General features: G+C 39.7%; 2 protein-coding genes across 6 annotated transcripts in view; one reads left to right on the top strand and one right to left on the bottom strand.

Annotated features, from left to right (window-relative positions):
* The window catches only part of ankrd50l (ankyrin repeat domain 50-like), a 368466-nt gene that overhangs the window by 162562 nt on the left and 179335 nt on the right, over positions 1-26569 (top strand). The window lies entirely within an intron of this gene.
* satb2 (SATB homeobox 2) overlaps positions 13663-26569 on the bottom strand; it is a 40107-nt gene continuing 27200 nt past the window's right edge. For 4 of the 5 annotated variants that reach the window (XM_083536968.1, XM_083536966.1, XM_083536969.1 and 1 more), the window contains 9 exons: positions 26035-26158; positions 25520-25622; positions 24743-24793; positions 24031-24602; positions 23346-23558; positions 22750-22836; positions 21755-21907; positions 20073-20267; positions 13663-15338 (listed from right to left, as the gene is read on the bottom strand). In XM_083536968.1, the coding sequence (XP_083393094.1) occupies positions 14721-15338; positions 20073-20267; positions 21755-21907; positions 22750-22836; positions 23346-23558; positions 24031-24602; positions 24743-24793; positions 25520-25622; positions 26035-26158 (2116 nt within the window). In that variant the 3' untranslated portion in view covers positions 13663-14720. The remainder of the gene's footprint in view (positions 15339-20072; positions 20268-21754; positions 21908-22749; positions 22837-23345; positions 23559-24030; positions 24603-24742; positions 24794-25519; positions 25623-26034; positions 26159-26569) is intronic. The other variant, XM_083536970.1, reaches the window with a different exon arrangement.

Below are 26569 nucleotides of genomic sequence, written 5' to 3'. Positions count from 1 at the left end.
CCACACACACATGCACACACACCCACATAGTGAAACACCCACCCATCCACCCACATTTTACCCACAACACACACACACACACACACACACACACACACACACACACACACACACACACACACACACACACACACACACACACACACACACACATAAAATGTTCATAGTCTGACCATCTCCTTAGGCCCCCTCTCTACTCTAGCACCACAGGGCTGGCAGTAATAATTATTATGTAAATAAATACGCCGCCGGTAATCACATTCGTGCCACTGATCCAATTAGAGGGCTGATACTCATGGGCTGTATGCAGACTGGAGGCTGATAGGTAGAGCCTGTGTGTCTGTCTGGACCATTAGTGCTGGAGCCAAGCTCTCAGCTCACCTGCCCCATGCCCATCTATCTACCTAATATACACTGCTCTCTTTTGCTATAGCATCAGAATCACTCACAGGAAATTTGTTCTTCAAATAATCATTTCCTTTTCTTTATGGGACCATCATTGAACTCTTTGTTTGCTTGTTTGTTTATTTCGTCAATTTAGTAACGGTAATTAGGTGACATCTGGATTCTCAATTTTGTTTTACTTCAAACTCACTCTGATAGGGAAACATGTGACTGTAGAGTCCAACACAGAAGCCACCAGGTCAAAGAACCCTTCGAAGTTTTGGGATTTACTTAATGCACATCCTGCTATTAAAACAAATGACGAGTGACTGGATGGTGGAATTTGGCACTTCAGATGATGCAGCTCCCATGTAGAAAGTGATGTTTGGTATTTTATATTTTGGTGGTATTTGCTATTACGTATGTCTTATGCGCTAACTCTTACACTGTAGCTTGTTGCTTTTGTGTCTCTTTTTACTTATCAGTTTACTAGGACAGTTGGTTGTGCTTATTGTCCCTTTTACCTCTACATCAGGCCACTTCTGTTTACTTATGATTGGTGCGGAAAGATTCTGGTAAACATTGCATTTTGTTGTTGTTTGGGAAATTTGACGTAGCTGGAGCATCACAAGCTCTGGTGCCCTTAAACTTCTGAGAAAGAATGAGAAAATCGAGTACAAGTACATGCTTGTGTGCGAGTGAGTGTGAGAAAAAGGAACCGAGAGGAACCCAACTGAATCTTTATACAAATTTTTAAAAGAATTTGTGTTTTTTTTTTTTTTTTTTACTTCTCTACCTCTTATCCCCTTTTATTCTCTCCTTTTTTATTTTACTGTCTCCCTATTAAACAAACTCTCTTAATATTTTGGACTGGATGGCAGTTTAAATTTCATCTCACGGACACATCTTGTTTCTCTCAAGCCTTGACTGTTTTGACATTCGCTTCGATTAAATTATAAACAAGCAGGCCTCTTGATGGTGATGGTGGAGCCACTAATTTGCCTAATTGTTTGCAGTTGTCTGGGAGGCATGGGCCTAATTGGGCCAAATAAGAGAAGTGGAGAGAAGGATGCAGAGCAAGAGAGAGCGAACGAGAGAGGAGGAATAGAGTGATTATGGCTCTAAAGACTTCCTACGCCTGTTTATGCACCAGATCAGCTTCAAACACAGCCATTAGACCACAATTATAGATTTGGACAGGGAGAGGGCCTCTGGGGAACGAAGGGAGAGAGAACTCTGCCCTGGAGGGTGGGCATCCCACATTTATCCCCATTCTGATAAGTGCTGATGTTCACGATAAGGATTATCAGCTCCTTAAGAGTGGTGAGTTTGCAGGCATGTAGAAAAAAATTAGAATATCTACATGAAGAGGACTCAGGGTTTTACATTAACCAATTATCAAGTATTTCAAATAAAAAACATTGGAGCAGTCTGACCTAGTTTGCACGTCTTCCCTAGTGAAAGGGCTGTGAATGTACAGGCAAATGATTTATTCACAGATAATGGTGTGTGTTGAGTGAACAGTCACAGTTTCAGTGGTCATCTATTAGGGAGAAGTTTAACTAACGTTGTGGGCCACTGCTCCCGAAGTGTGGAAACTGATTCATCATTAACACACCAATACACAAACACACTACAACAGATGATCTACAGAGGTTCCACTGGGGGCCAATACAAATCTCAGTTACAGAGTGAATTCAACTTTAAAAATTAGAATTGGAGTTTAAATTGCAGTTGACCAAGTTACTGTTTCACCGAGAAGGATTTTAATAAAAACAGCTTGATGAAATAAACCGATATTTCTGTCTTTAATTATCAGGTTGTGAAAACAACCATAAAGCATTCAATCTTATGCAACTGACATCTTGGATGTGAAGAGTATGTGCAGAAATAATGTCATTAACTATATCAGTTATCAACATTAATATTTATTAATATATGAATCAGAAAATCTTAACATCATATGCCCAGAACTGCCAACACTTCATCTGCTTGATGATGGCCTTGTAAGAGGTGGCACGGTCCACTGCGTGTTCTCTCTTGCCCGTAGTTGGTGTGAGACTGAGAGATTTGTAGCAGATGAAAGACTACTGCCATAGCTGTGAATGCTATCAGTCCAGCCATCTTCAGACAGAGCGCTGCATGCTGGGGCTGCAGAGGAGACAGCGGCTCAATCCTATCTCCAGAGGCTATCGGCCAATGGCAGCTAGTAAAAGAGGCAGCACTGCACGCGCTCACTGGAGGCTAATTAAGCACGACGGACGGGATGGGAGGTACTGAGCGACACAGGTGAGCATACAGCTCAACCGCCCACACATGGTTATATACAAAAACACACGTGCATGCACACGCACACACACACACACACACACACACACACACACACACACACACACACAAATACACACACACACACACACACACACACACACACACACACACACACACACACACACACACACACACACACACACATTTTGTTGAAATTTGGATACAGTCATTACACTAACAAGACTGACAAGACATTCTTTCTTTATATGTATTTGTTTAATAAGGTTTTTATTAATTTATATAAATATTTTATAGAAATCAGAATTTTCTTTCATTCTTCAATGTGATATTCTTTGTCCTTGGCTCTAAACTTATTCTCCTTCCTCTTCCCTCATCTAAGATAGTTAATACTGATGGTGCTGACTGTCCTAATGACTGACACAGCCATTAACCACTACAGGGTTAAAGAGCACTGACATTTAAAGCACACACAGGCCTGGGAGCTGACTACTATCTGTCACACATTAATCCCCTCTGTAAAAAAAGGCCAGGAAGTGATAACAATTAAACCCCCCATTTTCTTAATAAGTTGAGAACATTTGTCTTAGTCGTCCATGAAGTTTTGATACTGTTAGTGAGGCATCTAAAAACAACAGCAGTTTGAATGGTTATCCTAAATAAAGCCTGATTTGTTTGTTAACCCTGATTTGCACCATTCAGACTTTATAGAACTAAAACTTACACCCAGTTTGTGTAAAAGGCATTGCTGTATAACAGGGCAAGCATTATTGAGCTGACCAAAAAAGCTGGGGTTATTCTTGGCCTTTGTTTTTTTTTTTTTTTTATGATCCTTTGCCCTGTGTGCAACTCCTTTTTTAAAACCTTTAATACCATGAAGAGGCACAATGAGCTCCAAGGCCATCATTATTCTCTATTTTTGTACAGTCGCTAGTGACCAACAATCACTGGGGCCCACAGTTTGTAAAAGGCACAATCGTCTACAACTGTCCGCATAAACGTGGCCTTGCAGGCGATGTTCGGCTGCTATACATAGATGGGAAACCTGAAAGCCCCCAAAACCATCATTCCATAGTGGCTTGGTTAGATGGTTCGAGGCTATGGAGGAAAGCTGGGGAGAGTTCTGGGGCTGCTTTGTCAGCTTGGGATGGTGCTGTTGGAAGAGACCTATTATGTGACAACTTGCCATTGGATGTCCAGCACTGTGTGTGTAGAGATATTTGTTTCACAATGCGCAGAGGTTGTAAGGGTGTTGTTTTTTGTGTGTTTGTCTGTGAGGATGATTTTAAATGGTATGTGTGGAAGAATAAATGCAATGCAAATGCCACTCCCTGTTTTGCCCAGAGTCTGGTGTATAACAGGCAGAAATCTATATTCCAGCATCCAAGACATCAGATTTGTGAGTTTCATTTCTTCAATATCTTAAATATTTATTAATAATGAACATGTCATTTCTGTAAAGTAAATCTTTATAAGAGTTTGTTTATCTTGGCTGAGAGCGTATGCTTTAAGTTTAATATCTGATAGAGAATGAGAGGATCTGATGAGTGAGAGAGTGAGAGAGTGACACGACCGGTGATTCTTTAATATGTCCACCAGTGCAGAGCCAATAAGTGACACCATTTAAGTCCTCGCAGTCACGTCCAGCAGTTAATACCTAGAGAGGGGACAGGTTTAGGGACTGTCATGTCCAACAGGGTCAATCATTCATGGAATGTGTGTCACTGCGTGCAAAAGGCTGAATTAGGGCTGATTAATATTTATAGAGAATAATGAAAGAACTGAAGAGTTTTGTGTTTTCTTCACTTCTGGTACATATACCACTGGTTTTGATAAATGAAGCTTTTGACATACTTACCACAAGGCCATAACATCTGAGCTTACAAGCTGAGCTCAAGGTCATAACATCTGAGCTTACAAGTTCTCTGTTTTCAGGAACCTGCAAGATTCTTATGTTTTATTTTTTATTTTTAATGAATGTGCCTCTAGAAATAACTAGAAAGTAATTTTTTGCCTTGCTTTTTCTTCATAACAGTACATGTTGTCAAAAGGCATCAGTAGTGGGCAGAGTGGTGTAGGTGCCTCAAGACCCCCTCAGGCACCCCAGCCCTACACACCTGTCACCATGCCCACGCATGCCGAAGGCAGAAGCACTGAAGGCATTAAAGTGGTGTCATGTGGGTGGAATCGCTGTTCAACCAGTTAACAACCCTGAGTAACTTACTAAACCTTTATAACAGATGTATATAATAATACTATATTGAATTGATGTCATGAGAACATTACAAGTGTATAATGTTATATACTGTAAATTTGTTAGTCACATGAGACTAAATGAGATTAAATTAATAATTACACCATAACCCTAAGTGAAGGTCCACCACAATGCCTGAACAACATCATGAAGTTTGCTAATGTGAAAAGAGTACTCCATCACCAATGTGAGAAGAGTACTCCATTGGACCCAAATAAACTATTAAATTACAGACCCATTTTTAACCTTCCGTTTATGTCTAAGAATTTAGAAAAGATTGTGTCTGCCCAGTTATGCTCCTTCTTACAAGAAAACAATATCTTTGAAGAATTTCAGTCGGGTTTCCAGCCCCATCATAGCACAGAAACTGCGCTAGTTAAAATCACAAATGACCTGTTTTTAGCTTTGAACCAAGGCTACATCTCTTTGTTAGTTTTACTAGATCTCAGTGCTGCGTTCGACACATGGCTTTCTTCTAAATCGCTTACAGAATAATATAGGCATTCAGGGACAGGAATAAAGTTGGTTTAAATCCTGTCTGTCTGATCGTTACCATTTTGTAGATTTAAATAAAGAACTATCCAGGCTAAGTAAACGCAAAGGTTAGTTTTAGGACCCTTGCTTTTCACAATGTACATGCTTAATATGTATATATATTTCTATTAATACATTCTGATTGCATTAAGATGGATGTACTGTAACTACTAGTTCAACAGTAAAAGACCTGAGAGTTATTTTAGAATTTTTTTTTTTGAAAATCATATCACACATTAGAAAAACAGCCTTCTTCTACCTCAGAAATATTGCTTACCTAAGAAACATGTCTATATCTGTTGCAGAGAAGCTTGTCCATGCATTCAGGACCTCCAGACTGTAATGCATTACTAGGTGCTTGTCCTGCATCATTAATAAACAAGCTACAGTTAGTCAAGAAAGAAGCAGCCAAAGTTCTCACAAGGTCAAGAAAATATCAACACATAACCCCAGTCTTATCATCCCTACACTGGTTACCTTTTAAGTTTGGAATTTAATACGAACTATTGCTACTTACTTACAAAGCCCTTAATGGTTTAGCTTTAATGTATCTATCCAGTCTTCTAACATGCTACTATCTGTCACACTCTTTGAAATCTCAAAACTCTGGACTTCTAGTAGTTCCAAGAATAGCAAAGTCCACTAAAGGTGTTTGTGCTCCAGAACATCTGATCAAATGCACATTATCAACTTGTGCTTGTTATATTATGAACAGCAGCTATGCTAATTCCTCTCCACTGCTTCTCTTTCTCTACCCATCCTGAGGCATCCCGAGGTTGCAGCAGCTCCAGTTGTGTCCCACCTCATGAAGATAATGGACCTTCAAAAAGTAGATGCTGACCCTGCAAACATCCCGAAGCATCTAGAGACATACCAGCACCATTTGGATCCCACTTGATTTAAGAGTTTAAACATTGGACCTCTTTGAACGTTTAAAGGCTCTGGCATGTAGGAGTTGGTGTTGGATCTATGATGATCTCAGATGTTGAGCTATTTTATGAGTTGCTCAGTAGCTCCTGGTTCCCCAATAACAACTGTCTGTATATCACTATAGAAAGGACATTACACATAATCACATAATCCGGTGCTCATGGTAGTTCTCACTCTCTGAGGTTTTGCATTGTTTTACAAAATTTATTATCACACTCTTGATATCACCCAAATGAGGATGGTTTCTCCTTTTAAGCCTGGTTCCTCTCAAGGTCTCTTCCTCATACTATCTAAGCTATTTTTTCTTCGCCACAGTCACCACAGTCTGTTCATCAGGTAAAAAAAACCACACATAATTCCCTTAAATTCTTAAATTCTGTAAAGTGCCATAGAAATGAATTTGAACTTGAAATTGAAAATGTAACTTAATGTTCTGTTTTTTATGGGAAAAAAAATTTAATTTCCCCTGATGTATTTTTCACGTAAGAATGTGTTATGAGTTATTCTGGGATAAGAAATGCAGACAGCAATATATTTTTAATCACAGGATCTGTTTGCTTTCTTATTGAATATACTGCTTATTGCTATAAACTGATTGAATTAGACAAATGAAGTACAATGTACCACTTTTTTGGTGGAAATAATCTGTTTGTCGGATACCCGAACCACCGGCAAGGACCTTTTTGTTTATGTATTTAAGACTCCGTAAGTGGTTACATTTGAGGGCTACGTTGGTTGCTTTGAGACACATCTAATTTTGGTAACACAGAATAAGTCTTCTTGTGCACGCCAAAAGCTATTTCTTATTTAGTCGTGATGCTAATTGAGAGCACCAATCAAATGAGGACAATTATAATGGTTTTGCTTCGGTAGGGTAATTGAATGTTTGCTCATGAGTGCTTATTGTGTGTGCGTGTGTGTGCGTGTGTGTGTGTGTGTGTGTGTGTGTGTGTGTGTGTGTGTGTGTTCATGTGAGTGTTGCTGTTTAGTGCATTAATGTCGGCGTACGACACTCTGATACAGGCCAGTGACAGATGCCCTGCTTTAGCCTGGTGTCCCCAGGGAGGCCATCACCACAGCTCACATTTCTCTCCATCTCAGTCTGTCAGGTTTACGACCTTAATTGAGTGCACTAGCTGAGCTACTTATCCGAGAACAGGGATTCATAATGCTCATTTATTGCCACAGTTTATATTCAGAAATGTTTTCAGTTTGTAGGATGCAGATAACTAAACTGCATTAACCTGTTAATGTCCAGTATTGGTTTATTATATGTGTTAGTGATAAGATCTTGTATTCTAATCACCATTTAAAGATTCAAAAACTGCAGCTATTAAAGTAAAGCCTGTGGAAATCTGAAATATGGAAACATCACATCGGATTGAATGACCTGGAGGCTAAATGAAAGAGAGGCAAGAGCACATGAAGGAGAGCGAGTGCTCTGGGTATTAGCTTGTTTATCAGTGTGTGTATTAATGTGCGCGAGAAAGATGAGGGGGTGTGCAGCGCGACAGTGCCAACGGGAGACCACAGGTGTGTTTTTGCGCTCCACCCCACTGAATTCTGGGTAATAGCTGGCATTGGTGCACCTGCGTCCCTTGCCGCCCCCTTACTCTCACCTCTAATGGCCCCTAATCATGCTGCCATCAGGCCTTAATACCCCAGCAGCAGTGCCCTGGCAGCTGCCCCTACTCCCCCGCCAGAACGCTGTCAATCTCCCTTCATGCTCACCGTCCATCACCGTTTCATGAAATACATCAGACAAATAACTGTTTGCTGTTTGGCATAAAGGAAAAAAAACCTAAACATCATGTAAAATGCAGAATAGGTTTAGTTTATATATGTATATATTTTTAGAAAACATTAAATCTTAAAAAAACAAACAAACAGGTAATATAATAGGTAAACTAAACCATATTTTGTAGTCAAAAAGGACACAGACACAGATAATAAAACCTACACATGAATCAGCTGTCAGTATTACTCAAATAACTTACACACAATGGAACATCTAAAACTGAATGCTGCAACAACAATGCCTTTTGTTGTATCCCCTTAAACCCTTTAGCCAAAAAGACCGCTTTAATTAAGAACCCTTCTTTACATGCACTTTTCTGTGGTTTAAAATTATTAATAGATCCAGATTATTCTTTATAATGGACCTGAAAGTTGCTTTTTATACAGCTACAGTACATTGCGGCAAAAATAAATATAATTTATCTTTAATAACTAAATAATTCTGCTCAGGGTTGCAGGATACGTTTAAATTGCAGAAAACACACCCAAACAAGCACATACACAATTTTGTATATTCATTCCCATCTAGATAAAGTTTAAAGTAGCCAGTCCACATACTGAAATGGTTTAAGTAGATGGGAAGAAATTCACACAGACATAGATAGAACATGCAAACGACTGAATATCACTATTACAAGATTTGGAATCGAATGTCCCAAACTAAAGAAAAGATAAATGTAGTTAAATGAATTCCAACAGTAAACTGTAGTTTTTCTTAATCAATTGAATTAGATTTAAATGTTTTCACAGATCAGAAATTACACAATAAAGAGTACAAAAGGCAAGTGCAACATAAAATGCGGAGGTAAAAGTAATGTTTGCATAAACAAACAAATAAATAGCAGAACTCTTTATTGAATTGTACAGTATGGTATTATTTTGGCAGATAGCAATGAATAATGATGCATGAAGATATAATAAAGTGGTAAAGTGCTGTCTGTGCACATCAGATAAAAAATAAATTTGCAGCAATGTGCAGTTATAGCATACATTTGATCAAAACAACTAGAGCACACTGGAAGAGGTATCAGTGCCTGTCCCTGATGTCTAGTTGTGAATGACATCTACAAGCTATTACAGAACATGTACAAACCACTTCCTACTGAGTGCAAGAGAACTGCATGCAGATGTTTTGTAGAATATAATGTCACCCTGCCTCTATCTATAAAGAGCGTAAAGACAATGGAGAAAGACAGAATGACTGATGTTGGGTCAATTGATATGTCGAGTGAGATGAGAATTCATCATCCATAAAACAAACTGCATGGTCCTTTCACTCTGGGTGGTCTGGCATGGCCACAGTGCCAGAACAAGGCTTGACTTGCAGCTAGCAGCTAACAGACGCAGCAGCAGTTATTGCCAGCACTTTGGTTTTATATCAAAACCCTTACAGCTCTTTTAATACCCATGCTGGATGTTAAAAAACACCCGGCTTAATGATTTCCAGCTTCAAACCTGGAGGGGAGAAAGGGTTAAAACAAGCCAATTGAGCGAATAATAAGTTCAATTAGGAGATTGGGGACTGGCACTGAATGAAAACCAGAGGACACCACTGCAAGCTGTTTAAAAAAAAAAAAGAAGGAAGGAAGCTATGGCAGGTGGCCAGGGACTTTGAATAAAGCGAGACTTTATGTTGAGGATATGTGGTTGTATGGAGGCAGTATAGGACTACAGAGGGTAAAAAGCAGCCAGTCATGTGATCATGGGCTTTGTCCGTAATATATTAAGCACTTTTCAAATACAAAAGTAATAGTAAAAACTATTTGGACTGAAATAGTTATAATAAAGATTTAATGAATAATCAGTTCACCGAAAAAAACAATGTAAGTAGCTGACTAACCAACATAGGTGCAGCCCAAATTAGTATTTATCTTTTTAGGGTAAATCTGTAAATGTTATATCTTGCAGATTTCAAAAGTTTTTTTTTTATATACATGTGGTTTTATGAAATCCAAAAATATGTGATAAAAAGCTTATTTTGAAGATGGGGGCAGTGACCAGTGATGTTTAGTTGCCTACACAATTTTGATGGTTTATTTGATCTTCTTCAGCAAATATTTACAAAAGGATGTATCATTACTGATCATTTCCAGTAACTTAGTTCCAAATGGACAATTTTTTTCCTATTATGGTTTGTTTTGGTTTCTTTTTATGAACCAGAGTTTGGTTCTTGTGGCCACACCACTCGACATAGTCTCTTTGCGATAGACAACATTGCATTGTTCTAGAGACGACCGCTGTGCTTTTTTTGAACTTTTTAAAATACACTTGGTAAAATGTCAGTTGTTATGCTTTGCTTTATCCGTAACCAGTTAAATTAGCGTTTTTGATCTATCAGAGATTGACTCAAAGCATGAAGTACAAGATCCAGAGTCACACAACTGATCCATTGATGCACTTTATTTAAATGACAGCAATTTAAGAAAAAAACTAAACAAAACATTAAGACACACAAAAACAAAGAGCCAAATAATGCACATAATTTATTATCACTTAGTGATAATGATGGTCCATTTGATTGAGGAAAATTACCAATCCTGGAGTGGCAAACCTGATTCACATTGTAGTTAATGAGGATAAACAGCTTATCTCCAAAGCAAGCAGACAGAGCCTTGTGCTTAGTTAAAGCGCACCAAATGAAAAAAAAGGGGGAGTGAAAACCATGCACATCATTTTGCAGTTTATCCATTAGTCCAAGGAATGAAAAAAAAAAAAGAGAAAAAATCTTTGAAAGTAATCTTTAAGTGCTACATTAGAAATGAAGGGTTAAAACCGAATGTGATATGGTGTGTTCATGTATACATTTTTGTGTGTATTGTTGATAATCATACAAATAAATGTAATCTGTATTCCTATCACTGGATTTATTTCTTATTGATTCTTGTCCTTTTTGCCTCGTTCTGTTCTGCTAATTAAAAAAAAAAAAACGAAGAGGTTTCATGCTCTGTCTAGGAACCACTTGTTTCCCCACACGGGGACATGATCGCTTCCAATTACCCCTGCCAGCACAGCATGAGTGAAAGTGATTGTCTCTTGCCTGGTGAAGGAGAAAATGAGACAGAATGCTAAAAACTGAAAAGGTAAAGACGAGACTCCTGTCATGGAAGAGATGAATAATTGGCGAGTGACCCTCACCTATCGCTCATCAGGGAATCCGCGAATCCTTTTTGTTTTCTCACTTAGCGCAAACTCTGTATAGGACAGGGAGGAGGAGGAGATGATGAAGGAGCTGAGTGAGTGGGAGGCCACCCCTGCAGCAGGTTAAACACCAGTCTAGCACTGCACACACTTGTCTCACAAGGACTGTAGATAATTTAGAAGCAGTGCAGAGACGGACTCATCAAAGCTGCTTGTTTCAGACTTCTCTGAGCGCTGCAGGGGGCAGGGCCACAAGACGGTGAGGGATAATAATGGTAGGGGTGGGCTTTGGCCTCCTACGGCTAAAGCTGATTGACAAGCTTAATTAAGGTTTAGATCCACCTGACAATCAGTACTCTGTTATTAGACACCCTTATCAGAGCCTGCAAATATCTGACATTTTAAATAAGAGATTCAAAATAAGTCTTAGTCTCACCATTCCAGGGCTGCTGTCAAATTTAACATCTCCAGATGTCACAAAACAAGTAACTTCTTTTAAAACTTTTTTTTTGAATATGTGGGCCATTTCATTAAGAATACAGTATAAAAAAATCTGTATTAAATGTTGACAGGATATGTTTTGCACAAAGATATTCAAGCTGGAAAAAGCTTGACAGTGATTTTTTTTAGAAAACATGGTATATTTTATCCACCAGCAGCAATAAAAAATAAAAGATTCTTCTATACAGCTTAGTATATACAGCAAGTGTATATAACTTTTACATTTCATGAATGATCACTCATATTAAGTTATATAAAAAAATTAGGAGATGAATTTAAACCTGGATCAATGAGACAAGACCACGTAAAATGACTCTAAAATCTTTCACACTATTTTACCAGTATATAACAGAAGTACCAAACCATCATGTTAAAAACAGGAAAAGCTATAAAGGCCATATTAAGATGTGCTGGTTAGTGGTTAAAAATCATTGACTAGGAGATACACACTGTGAGGTAATCAAAAAAAGGACAGCAGTGGTCTAAAACACCACACATTATACTATATCCTTTTTGTGTCACAGTTTGCTCAGTGTGAAATGCAACAGGTTTGGCATGGCTGCTCAGCGTGCCCCAATATTTCTATTTGAATTCTTCTCACCCCTGCATATGTTTTAATAGACATCCCCTGCCCTGGTAGGTCTCTGAATGAATAATACAACAAAAAATATAAGCCAGACATAGTCAGATGTAGATGCTTCATACCCAAGAAGTCGATCACTAGTAAGTAAGGAATGATAATGGTTTATGCATTAACAAATATGCTGTAACAAATATTCTGTAGTGTTTGCTGTAAGGTTTAATAATTTTTTTACAACTGTTTAAAATTTGTACTGTGTGCTAATAAATGTCTTAATGATATTGTTAATGCGAGTGAATGTTTTGCAGTGGAGACTTTTGTTAGGATTTTTCACATCAAAGACATATAAAAAAAAATGCTGTCATTTGTAATAGATAAAACATCTACATAAAACATCACCTCATGAACAAAACAGTTTAAAAGGTCAGTGTAAGTTTTACAATGATTATTACTCTGTAATCCAGAAATGAGCAGGTAGCAGCTGATTCTCAAACGCAAATCAGGACCCTGGATCCAAGATTTTGCTGTAGTATCCACAGAGGCTTTGTCACAGAGAAGCCGTGTTGCTTTGTACACAAGTCCATTTCCCGAGATGTGAATTTAAACACGATTCCATTCAGGATACAGAGTTTTTAACTGGCTCAATAAATGGATTGTCGATATTTCTTTAAAAAGAAAGTATATTTTCATATGCTTTGTCTTATTTTTGGGTTTAACTCACCTACTGCCATTTTTCTTTGGGAAAAGAATGGAGTGTAGATTAAAAGGGTAGTACACAATATCACAGGGTTCACTCAGTTTCTTCAGTAACTGCTTCTAATTCTCACTGGTTTGGCAGTGTTCCCCTCTTTTATAAAGTCTTTCATTATTAAAACAACAGCTCTGAGCCAAAAGCTGATATTAGACCATGAAAAAAAATCTAACCAAAAATATAAACAGCAATGACTGAAAGAACAACCATAATAACAATAATAAGGCCAACAACAATAATAATAAATGTAGATATTGATAGCAATAAATAGAGATGTGGAGTGTGGGGGTAGGTGGTACTATGTGTGCCAATATGAGAAAGGGTCATAAGACATAAAGGATGAGAGGAATAGGTGTAGTCCCACATATAAAAAAAATAAAGTTGACTGTTGCTGGACACATACTTAACGCTCCTCAACTTGGCCAAAAACAGGACAAGGCAGTCAGACTACACTCTCCTCTGTCAATAAATTGTCTATAGCAGTCAATAGACACCTACATATGGGTTTTCTCAATGCTTGCTAGCCATTCTGAAGTGCAAACAGAGTATGAAGAGACATAGTGACAAGATGTCTCGTGTACATGTTTTTATACGAAACACAATTCATTAAATTTAAACTGACAGAGGTGTTGAGAGAAGTCCATGCATGGGTACATGGGTACCAGTCTGGTGGTTTGTCCCACCACATTGGACTATATGGAATGATGTGGTTGTTTGTAGGAGACATGGCTCTAACTTCAAAGGGGAGGCAAGCTAACTCTGGACATTTCAGTAGACCACATGTATTTACAGTGGAATCAGTGAGCAAGGCTGATGTATACACCAGAGTCCTCAGCACTACCTCTAACCCACCCACCCATCTATTCAACCACCTAAATGGCCAAACACAGCCACCTCTTAGAGATATTAAGAATTCCCCATCACAGATGGGAGGAAGAAAGAAGCCGCAGACACCCACCAGGCTCTTTGATCAGTAAAGTAAAGATGCTTGGGTTCCTGCAGCTGTCCATAGATCATCTAAAACTTATCTAAATCTCAATCACTCTCATTACTCTGAATGATGTAGAGGTGGGAAGGGTGGGACAATGGTTTCTAATGATCCCCTGTCTTGTATATTAGGAATTAAGGAGTTATTTTTATTTAATTTTCTTTAATTGACATGATGGACTTGGGGAGAAAAAGCACTGGCTTAGCATTTTCCTACTATGACTTACTGGTATCTTAACTTAAAACCATAAGTAAAAGTGAACATGTCAGATTAGGGCAAGGTGATTTTGGGTCACTAACCTAAATTTTCCTTCATGTTGACACAATGTATCTGATCAGTATCTGATGCCAATTAAACTGTCGCTATAACAACGAATCCCTTGTTTAAACTATTTTTCTTGTAACACATTTTGTTTCTATAATTAATATTAAACCATACACTTGTCCTTTTTTTTTTAATTAAATCTTCATTTGACCCTGTGCCGGATACTTTTAGTCTGCTTTTACTGTTCCACTTGTTCCACCTTCCACTATCCTCTTCCCAAAGTGCCCCCTTTTCCCCAGGTCAGAATGGTTTATCTCTGATACTCCTGGTCTCGTGGGCTGGGGGATGAACTGGAGGAAGGCATGGAGCTAGGCCGGACTGACCCTAGAGAGGGAACTTTGTCTTTGCCGTCTTCTTGGCCCGAGGTGGAAGATGGTGTGGAGGAAGGGGCGACTGCTCCTGCTGAGGCGCCTTCTTGTCCACTGTAAATTTCCTCATGACCATCTTCACTAGACTCTGCATCCTCTGAGCCAGAGAGAAGCTCTTCATCTCGATACTCAGCAACATCAACCCCACTACCCTCAGATCCCAGCTCCTTAAGTCGGCCATGGTGCTTCACATGGTAGCGCTGGTTCTGGAAGAACTTGACAATTGTGTGCTTGGGCAGGTCCAGCTGAGCTGAAAGGGTGTGGATGGCTTCCTGATCAGGGTACAGGCCTACATCCTGGATAAAACTTTGCAATATGCCCAGGGCTTCCAGTGAGATCTTAGTGCGGGAGCGGGGTTTTTTGGCAACACTATTGCTTCCTCCAGTGTTGACACTACCAGCACCAGCCTGAAGACTGTCTTCCATTCCAGAGCCTGGCACTGAGTCCTCACGCATGGGAGAGTGGTCCTTTAATGGTGGCACAGGCTGTCTGTGGAGAACCTGATAAGAATAGACCAAAGATCAGGTTAGAGAGTTCAGTTAAGGAGGAAAATGAATAATGAGTAAAGTAGTGCACCAGAGTACAAAGGTTTCCATCACTGAATATTCATCCTTTGTCCATAGAGCTCTTGATCAGGATGCCCAGTCACCTCTAGTAAATATCCAACCACACTGTTTTGGGTTATGACTGTTTAACCAAGAGTACTACACAAAAAACATGGAACGTTGTCACCCACACATATTAATTTCAAACATCTGGATTAAATGGAGATTATATGAGCAAAGGCAAAAGGGTCATAGGTATGATTGTTTTTTTTTTTTTCAAAATATGTACAAAATTTAGTGGAGTGAATGCAAGAATGCAAATGGAACAGAGAAAGAAAAGGTGTGGCAAATAGTGTTATTGACATTAATAGTAAAGTGATAGAGGTGAAAAAGCAACTTGCGTTCTAAAACTTTAGAAGGTGTAGCATGTCACAGCAGAACTATCAAAAACTATGGCGCTGTCCTGCTGAGTTTATGACCAGGGTGGGGTGCCCACTGCCTTTGCGCTGGAATGCTAAGCTATAAATCTGCGGTGCATTAAAATTAAAGGACCTACATAAAGATAATAGTCATTCACTCTCCCTCTCTCTTTTTCTCTCTTGCTTGCTCTCTCCACTCAATAATAACAGGGTATTTTTTTTTAAATAATACTGAGGGCAGGCCAGACCACAGAATTGCTCCGATTTCACTTGTGGGGGCTTTCTGGGGTTAGTGTTTTACAGGAAGTGTGTATGTTTGTCTTTTTTTTCCTCAGCTCTTTTGCTCTATGTTATATTATTTTTGATGTCTCTGAGAAACAAAGTGAGACCACAAAAAAAGTTAAGCAACTGGGATGGGAGTGGGGCCGAGACACACAAACATTAAAACCAGCCACATGATATAACACTGATATCTGTGTGTTGGCCTACCTTGGAGACCACACACAGTACAGTGCTCAATTGCAACACACAAACATACACACATACACACCCTACCCACTCAACCACACACTGACCCCACAAACTAATACGCATCGACTTTTCCTGTACTTTAATTTTGTAGTGAATTTCTTATGAATCATTACTTTTCAAACTCTATTTCTCAAGCACTAATACACGCACACACAGAGGACCTGTTTTTATGCTATAGCCTGTTCTAAAGTGTGGCAGAAGATAAGCAAAAATATATGAAATGCGCTAGTTCAAGTCCCAACTCTCTTGCTTAAGGAGTTACCCTGGGTCTCCAATCAAACATACTCTACCCATATTTTTTGCCACTGATCCAAGAGGCTACTCCACTCTGCTAAAGGAGTAGGACACTAATGAAGAGACCTAAAGCCAAACCAGAAGAATGACTCCATCTTCAAATCAGCCTTAACACCGTTAAAACCATGAAGTCAGTCACTCCTTCATTCCTTCTAGTTCCCTCCGTCCACTTCATTTACTACTCCCACTACAGCTCCCCGACCACAGCGTCTACTTTGGACATGCACATTCTGCCCTCATGCACTTATGGCATAATTCAATATTAAATCTTATCCATTCTCTGCGTTTTTTAATTGCAACCAGGGACTGGCCGGTGAGTTCACCGAGTTAAGGAAAGAAGCTTTTTTTTCTTAAATCAGTGCAAATTACATCACAGGGGTATGAAAAATTAGGGTATAATATGAAAGATTTAGCTGACTCTTAATGAGGATTGGGGTGGTGGGGAATTTGTCTAGTCACTGGAGACACTGCTAACACATCTTGACATTAAATATTTAATGATCTGAAGACATTTTACTGTTAGTTTCCTTTTGCATGACTTCACCTACCTCAATTATAGGCATGCATTATAATTTCTGTTTTAGTTTTTCCCATGTTGCAATTCCTTGGGAGTAGATGAGTTACTGAGTGTGTGTTTGTGTGTGTATATATGTATGTATGTGTGTGAGAGACTGAGAGAGAGAGAGGCTGAGAGAGAGCAAGAGAGAGAGGGAGAGAGAGAGAGAGAGAAAGAGAGAGAGAGAGAGAGAGAGAGAGAGAGAGAGAGAGAGAGAGAGAGAGAGAGAGAGCACATGCTTTGTACTTGTCTGTACAAGTCAGTATATACTACAAATATGTGTACACAAAACACAATGCATTCCATTGTTAGTTCAGTAACCACTTTATTTATAAAGTAAATAAAATCAATAGAATCATAGATTGTCTAATCTGATCCCCTAAAATATTGAGTGAAAAGGGTAAATTGTTTTGTGCTTTAAGAATCTGATCCCTTCCATCAGTCAGTCAGGGTGTCAGGACACATGGCAGGGTCAGGGAGTGTACTACATTGCAGCATACAATTTAGCAAAAAACAAAAGAAACAATTATTCAGAAGGAAAGACGTGCCAAATGAACAGTGGGGCACTTATGCCCATGAGCACATGTGCCCACATGGAAGTGCTATGGCACTTAGCAGGTGTGTATTATGTGTATCACATGCCATATGCTCTACAGTGAAGTTATGAATTAATCTGGAATGCAATACATTCATGTGACAGACTCAATCAAACGTTATGCAAAGACAAGTGCTATGGTGTATTTTCATAACTGTGGTGTGCAGAATCTGGGGGGATAGCTGTCAAATAATCTTAGTCACTATAAACAAAAAAACCCTGAATTACAGGACTCATAGTGCACTGTGTAAAACCTGTGTCTCTGTGTTCACATAGGTACACATGCATGATGTGTAGGTACACAATGTGTACATATTTGAGGGCTCAAGCAGCTGGGACACATGTGTGGTCTGTGGTGACAGGCTGGCTGGAGCCAAGGGGATGCTGGGTATTTTGATCTGTGGAGGGACCCTCATTACTGTGTCAAGAAAACATCAGTAGGACAGACACCCACAAGCACATGCATACACAATCACACAAACAGACAGAGAGTGGCAGGAACAGACAGACAGAGAAACCGACAGACAGGCAAAGCTGTGCCTGTTCTGACTGTTGTCAACATAACCTTTTAAAATTTGTGCTGACAGTGAATTAAAAATACAAACCCTAATTTATCTGCTTAAACTCATTGTGGTCACTGACTTCTTTTTTTAAAAAGGCTGATTCAGATCTAAAAGCATAGCCTTTGTCCTGGGAAAAAGTAATGTGCAAAAAGAATGAGCACAACTGTTCTGAGTACAGCTCTTTGATTCCTGTGTGCTGTATTTTTAGCTGTCTCTGTCCTCTGTGTGGTGGCTTGTCTGGGCTCTGTGTCAGAAGAGACCTGGAATGTGTTAATGGAGCAACCACAGTTTCCTTCCTGCGATGAGCATTTAATAACAGACGAAAAGCATAAAGAGTTAGAAATGGAATGCTGAGAGACTTTAAGGGAGACTTCAAGTATTATTGTAAACGTTGAACCCTAAACATGAGGACTTCTATTAACCGAGGACACTATCAACAATGAGTGCTGAAACAAGTGACCACTTTTATGCCTTTATCACACACTGAAAGGTGAATGCAATAATTGTACCATATTCTAGAATAAAGTTCTAGAAAAATAGAACAATAAATATTATGCATTATTGAATATGATGGATGGGAAAGGGATTATGCCGAGTTTGTTCAACGTCCATCGTAAAAAAAAAAAAGGAAATGCTTGGAGATACAGGTTGCAGGCTTCTTATTCTAAAACTGTCAGTCCCTTTATAGTCAATATTCTGTAATAGCTAATGGTCAAAGCCACAGAGCAATAACTACATTCACTCACTACTGTGAATTCCCATGAGTCACCTTACATGTATGTGTGTGTATAATCATGTATACGTGTGTATACATCTGTGTGTGTGTTTTGTCTCTTCCCGCCATTAATAATATCAGGGCTGTGGTGGTACTGTCTGTCAGGGTGTGTCTTAATGGGGCATTTCCTACTGCGCCCAAAACACATAAATAAGTACAACCACACACACACACACACACACACACACACACACACACACGCGCACGCAAATATACACTGCTTCAACCGCTACCATAAAAAGAACCCAAGCTGGAGAAAAAAGAAAAAAGGACAAAAACAGAAAATAGGAGAATATTTCAGTAGGCTATATAATGCATTAAGCGGTACTGGAAGAATATGAGGTGTTTGGGTATAAATAGATTTATGTGTGTAGCATTTTATCTTTGCATGCATTTACACAGAATATAAATGGGAGGTGCATGTGTGTAGGTGCAAATTTTGACTGTGCTCAGTGTATACTGTAATGACCCTGGCTGGAGGAGGGGAAAGTCCATTTAATCAGTGCTGTATTTGGAGCTATTTGTGTGTGTGTGTGTGTGTGTGTGTGTGTGTGTGTGTGTGTGTGTGTGTGTGTCTGTGTGTGATTAAAGGGGGCTGGATGTATTAGGTTATTAGAGGTTGGCAGCGACCCTGCATCAGAGGCCTTGATATTAAAACAAAAGCTCCAAAGATGTGTGTGCAACCACACAATGAAACCCAATCACAATGACCCCTTTTTCCTTCCACAGCAGCAATAAAAAATATGGAAAAATATCATAAATCACAAACCATTTAGGGAAAATTTGCACAATAAATCTTTAATAAATCTGAGTTTTCTTGATCTCATAACATGATTTATGAATAATCCCATGCTTCTATCAAGTCCACAACCCCAAGAGAAAACCTCAGCAATTAAAAGTTTGAAAAGCTTCAATTGAGCAAAATGAATGCAAAAAGACTTTTGACCCAGACTCACCTGAGGGTCTGAGGGCAGATGAAGTACAGTGTGCAGACGTTCACTGTGGTGGTGGCGGGACTCCTCCTCATATACCAGGTCTCGGTCTCCCTGGGGCAGGGTGAGGAACCGCCGGATTGTACATAAGTTCTCCCATAGTGTGCGGTTCTCTGGACTTGGACTCTCCTTCCAACGGAGCAACTCACAAAGCCAACCCTGACAAAGAAAAAGAAATAGATGTATTATAAGTAGTTAAATAGAAAGAGAGAGAGAGAGAGTGTGAAAAAAAGAGAGAAAGAGAAATGAGAATATGTGAAAGAGAGTGTGAAATGGAGAGATATGATTATCTCTGCTAGACTAGGCCAGTTTTTGATACCAGCTGTTGTGGGCAGCCAACCTCTACCAGCACCCTGTGTTAATAACCTGATCATAACTCTCTCTTTTTCCTTTTCTCTCTCTCTCTCTCTCTCTCTCTCTCTCTCTCTCTCTCTCTCTCTCTCTCTCTCTCTCTCTCTCTCTCCTCTTTTCTTTCTCTCTCTCTCGCCCTCTCTATATCTCTCTAGCTCCCCTTTTCTCCAGGCCCTCTTGGCCAGCTGCAGCAGATGGGTGCGTTCAGCCGTGACCCCCCAACCGACCCCAGACCTGTGGGACCCAACCGCATCTGTCGCACGCGTACACAAACTTGCACACATACACTAGCACAACACTGCTTTACACACACTCCACACACATTTTAGAAGCAGGGTGGTCACACCTGCAAATTCACACACAGCGTGCTAACGGTGCTTGTCTGAATGGGTCGGTACAGCACTGTCGTCACTCAGACAATTTCATGGCAAAAATTAGGCGCAGCTGGGCGCAGTATCAGATTTGACTAAATCAATTATCTCTCTTTGCTCTCAAATGGGAAAGGGACTCGCAAACGGTCCAGCAGGTTTTCCAAAATGCTCCTTAATCAACACTCACAGATGAATTCCATGCTTTTTACTTAGAGTTGAAGACACGCACCAATTTATTTTTAGTCCTGTGACTATGCAGTTAAACACTCCCTACTTGTCCATACTTCTGCAGCAATCTAACCTGTATCAGATCATTCACTCTTTTTCATTCCACATGCAGGCCAGTGTGAAAAGGAGCCAGTAATCAGGACTATCTGAGGAGTACAATCAAATATCCAACCAATGAAGCAACTGGATTGCGATTGTAAATCATGGAGGATGAGATTCTTGGGATGTCATGACTGTAGGTCATGGTTGGGTGAACCAAAACCATTCTGATGGACATCTGTAATGCAAAAGCATGTCTATCTGCCTGTGTTGTTGTTTACCGGGTGCTCTGATCAGATCTCCGCCTGCACAGGAGGAGACTCTTGCTTACGGTAGATTGAGCAGGGCTTAACATCATTTGTTATTTTCAGCTTTATTTTCCTTTCATGTGGAAAGGAATTGCTAAGTGTGCGTCTATGATAATCATGCGTGTGTGCAATAATTTCAACATAAATGCATCCTTAACATGAAACAAATAATTACTAGTCAAATCTCCCCATTTATCCCAATGACTTTTAAATCATCACCTTTTCATAAATGCATAAAATCAAGCAGCAGAAAAAGAGAAAGTTTTGTTTCTGAAGGCTTTGAAGACTTTGAAGCATGTCATTAGCATTCTGAAAGCAGTTATTTGGGTAAGCAAACATAAGGGCTTACTTGGCTCTTGTTGGCTGCCACCTTGGCAAACAGAGCCTGGGACACCTTGGCTCGCTTCATCTCCTGCTGGATCTCATCATAAATGGACGATGTGATGTTGACCAGTGGTTCCAGTTTCAATGGGAGGTCAAGATTTGGACCAGAGGGCTTAGACTACAGGATGGCATGGTGATCAGGTTTAGCAGAGACATGAGTAAGACAAACAAAGTATGTTTTGAACAAATAATAATCCTCACAAAACAGGTTAAATGCAGACTGTGATTGTATTAGTAAAGCACAGAGAGTAGTTAAGGCATTCTCTTGCATTTACTTTGTAGTTCATGTTTGAATCATGGCATATTGATTTAAGGCTTGTGTTTTTTTTAACATGCAGTGTTTGAAGTCATTCTGCAGGCACAGACAAGTAATCTCACATTCCCCAACACAAAAGATAGTAAGATAACAATATACAGACATAATAATAATAATAGTACACAACTGCATTCCCTGAGACCAAAAAAAAATTCAGCATGATGTCCTTGTATCTAAGAGATTGTTGCTATCTGGACCTTTTAACTGATGCTAAAAACTTGAAAATATTCTTGTTCATTTATGCCCTCTATAACAGTAGGTTTATTCAGAAAAAAGTTCCAAGTCATTTACTTCACACAAACATCCACATGCAATAGCTGAAACATTTTGTTTTTAACTTTTATGAATTGAGGAACTGCCTCTACGTAATGACAAAATTATTACATAGATGCAGCTCAATTTGTATACAAAATCTGTGCATATGTTAATAATATTTTAATATTGTCATGAGACTTGATAAAAGTCAAAACTCCTTTTGAGATTAGATCAATGCTAAGATTAATAGTTAATACAAATTTTTCTCTATGCAAAAGTCATAATTGAACAATAGGCAGACATAATATAATACCCTACTGCCTGGTTAACAAATGGACCACATTGTAAAGATCATTATGTGTGTAAGAAATAACTGATATTATTCTCACCGAGTTGGTAATTTTGTTCTTATTCTTCCAAATCGAAGCCCAGGCATCAGGGGTTAACTGTTCATCCATGCTGCGCTCCCATACTTTCTGTTTAAAACGGAACAAAACACATTCACACACAAGGTGAAACGTTTTATAATATTGAAAAGAATATAAAAAAAACCCAAAAGTCAGCTTCAGTCGCTTCTTGGTCTGTAACATCAGATTGAATCTGTCAAAAAATGTCAATACTGAACCCTCCAGTGTTGATACACAGATAAGTATCAAATGCATCAGAAAGCAGTAATGTATAAACAGGCCATTGTTCTTAAATACATTTCTGTGACCTTCTGTTTAGTTACATCAACCTCTACATAAAAAAAATATGTTTTAGCTCATAACACCCACAAGTATGTATAACCCAAACAAAACAACTAATCAGATAACACAGAGCTAGACAGAAATCACAATCTCGATCACACATATATAAAAGTTTGTGCATCAGGCACACATATTTGCAATGCAGGTACTCTCATATTGGGCCAGGCAGTAAGACAGCTCTTTAGGAACAGTATGTAAGGTTTGAAAAGCTTTCGTGACAGTGGGATAATGGGTACCTGAGATAGGCGGTTACCCCCAGGACTGGAGTTTGAGTTTGGGGGCAGACCTACAGGAGGGTTCATGCTGCGTTCACGCTCCTCTTGGTAAATCCTGTCTCGCTCAGCCTCAGGAAGGTTGAGAAAATTCTGCATGGCCTTGAGGTTGACCAGAAGAGATTGAGAGGCTGTGCGAGGATCTTCCTCTTTCCGCAAAATCTCTGACAACAGACCCTGGTGTTCACGTACATGCACACACAAGCACATGAAATCAAAATGAGTGAGGCTCGGGTCTTGGAAAATATACATGTGCAAATCCCGCCAGGTCTTCACCTGCTTCACCACATCATCTCCCACCCACTCTATGGTTGGCTCTAATGGGGCGTAATTTAGGCCTGCAGAGGTTCAATGCACCAGGTGTGTGGGCTGCTGAGAGGGCGGGAAAGGAGACTGATATGGCCCAGGGGCTGGAACCACCATGCTGGGCCTCAGTGCAGTGACCTGTAGATTGGAAAACTCTGGTCTAACTTTCTACCCTGAGACCTCAACTCGAGTCTTGGATCTCTGCTATGTTATTTTAGATCAGGCTAGTGCATCCTAACACTTATTGGTAACTGTGGTTACTAAAACTTCTTTAATAACTGTGTGGATTTGCTTATTTATTTATATTCTAATTTATCTATATATTTACTTATTTTTGTATTACCTGTGTGCGATTGAATGCCACCCTGGCAAACACAGCTTGTGAGACACTGGCTCTCTTGAGCTCATCGCGGACCTGTTGGTAGATGTCTGATGAGACCTCTGCTGCTGAAGGATTGGATCCTGGCTCACCCGGTCCTCCAGATTTTGTAGGTCTTGGGATGGGTGGATGGTTAAGAAACTGTTGGTTAAGGGCCTGTGGGTGCTGATGGGCTAAAAGGCGACTGACAGCCAGCTGCTGGTTGATGAGGTGAGCCATAGCTATCTGCTGCTGCACTAGCTGTGGACTGAGCTGAGGTGAGAGGAGACCTCTGGGTCCCAGAAGAGGCTGCAGGGCTGTGGGTGGAGCCACCTGTGTTCGTAGTGGTGGACTGTGGTGCAGCTGGCCACTATGAGAGGAAGGTGTCTGTGGCTGTCCTTGGGATGGGGGCTGAGACGAAGGGTTCTGAGGTTCTGAAGATCCACTTTTCACAAGAGCACTACCACCGCACAAGGGTCCTAATTGAGCCAAACCAGCTAGGTGAGGGGGAGGACGCTGTCCTAACACACAGAAGTCCACCAGGGTGTCTCTCTCCACTGTGAAGAGATGAGATGAATAGGCTTAAATAATGTACACTTGTCTCTTATTTTTACTGTAGATATCAAAGGCCATTTCTTTCAGTGAACAAAAGCATCATTCCTCAAGTAATTCATTTTGTTACAACACAATTACTCACCTTTAATTTCAGAATTTTCTCGTACCGGCCACATTTTCTCAAAGTAATCACCTAAAAAGCAAAGAAGAAAGTCAAAAAAAGAAAGTTCTTTTACTGATTTATGACTATTGAATCATGACTATGACAGTCAATCAGTAATATTTCTTCTTGGTCACATCTGGTGGCTTGTGGCTGTGTGTTTGGTTTTGGGAGGCAGTGAACAGAACTGAAAGCAGGCTCTATGTAACCCAACACTGCTTGCTCTGTCACCAAGAACCAACATATTCTATGCTGGCTTTTCTCTCTCTCTGAAGCTGTGCTTGGGGTTTGCTTGACACTTTGATCTGTCCTGCTGTGTAATTATGTTGCCTTTTAATGGGGTAAGGGAAGGAGAAAAATTGTCACAGGCATTTAGATGCTAAGAGGCTTAAACAGCCTAGCAGCGGGCACACTCCTCTGCTGGTGCTGGTGCTGGAGGACCTCCTGTAGAGTCGTGAGGGAGTTGTGGTTTTCATTAAGATGAGAGATAGACTAGGGCTCCCATGTCCAGTGACAATGAGACCATGTACAATCCACAGTGCATATCATGGGCCACAAAACCTCAGGAAAATGCATTAAGTTACATGCACTTTCTTATCACATTCATATTTAATGTATGCAACAGAGTTTGGCACTCTACTCTCTGGTACAATGGCAAAGGATTTGAGGCATATTGACAAATTACTATTCAGATTAAATTAGTGAATCAGATGCATCAATATAAAAGGGATCAATATGACACAAGAGAACAGATCTCACCTTTAATCTTCTTATACTTCTTATACCAGCGACCAAACTCTTGACACTTAGCAGTGGAGACATTAGCATAGTAGGAACTGTTCACGATGGAAGAGATCATACTCTGAAAAAGGTCAAAAGTAAGACAGGGACAAAGATGGAGGCTGAGAAATAACTAGAGCCAAACAGCAATGAAGACAGAAAACCACAGACATATGCTAGCAATTGATATAAGGATCAGCACCCACACAGAGCACTATACTAAAATACAGCATGCGAAAAAACAAAGCTCATAGATTTTTTTTACAGTTTTACATTCATTTTCTTGCATGGAGGTGAACATTCATTGCAAGACTTGCAGTAACAGCTTCACACAAATAAAACAAACACTATAAATAGCATGAGTATCAGATTATTGGCACTAGCAAGCCTTTACATTGCATCACTATTGCTGTAAGGAAGTGTCTAAAGCTGTGAATAGTTGTATGACTTGGACGATTTAGGAAGGGTTACACAATAAAAGGTCATGACTGTACCTGGGAGAGAGGGCATTCTTTAGCCAGTGTGCTCTGGTTCATCTCTTTCAGCAGCTCTTTAAGGGCATTGCGCACTGTTGCATGATTCCACTGCTCTGATGGAAGGTCCTCTAGTTTGGCAAAACTGTAAGCAAAGAACCAGTTAGATCCAATCAGACCAATCATGCAATGGATCAAATCTTGCAGATGCAACAGATTTTCCAATATTCAACTGCTCAGATTTTGTGAGTGAACAGGGTATTTTTCTTCACAGAAATACCCCTCACATGTTGCTTTGTTTGTGTCCTAAGAGGTCATTAGTGTTAGTGAAATGATTGGTTAATTATGGGAATGAGCAGGTATATGAGTGTTCCTAATAAGGCAGTCAGTGAGTGCAAAGTGCCTAATCAATAAATCATTCAAGTGCAGAAATCTAAAAAAACATCTATGAACATGCAATTAAACATTTGAATTTTCTTAATTCATAATAAAAATTTAGCAAATGTAGCCCAAACAGAATTAAAACTGTGTAACTTCCACCCTTATGCATATGGTG

This window comes from Silurus aristotelis (genome assembly GCF_946808225.1).
Source record: "Silurus aristotelis genome assembly, chromosome: 3".
NCBI classification, from domain to species: domain Eukaryota; kingdom Metazoa; phylum Chordata; class Actinopteri; order Siluriformes; family Siluridae; genus Silurus; species Silurus aristotelis.
The sequence above is the reverse complement of the archived record's forward strand: the minus strand, read 5'-3'. Positions and strand labels throughout refer to the sequence as shown.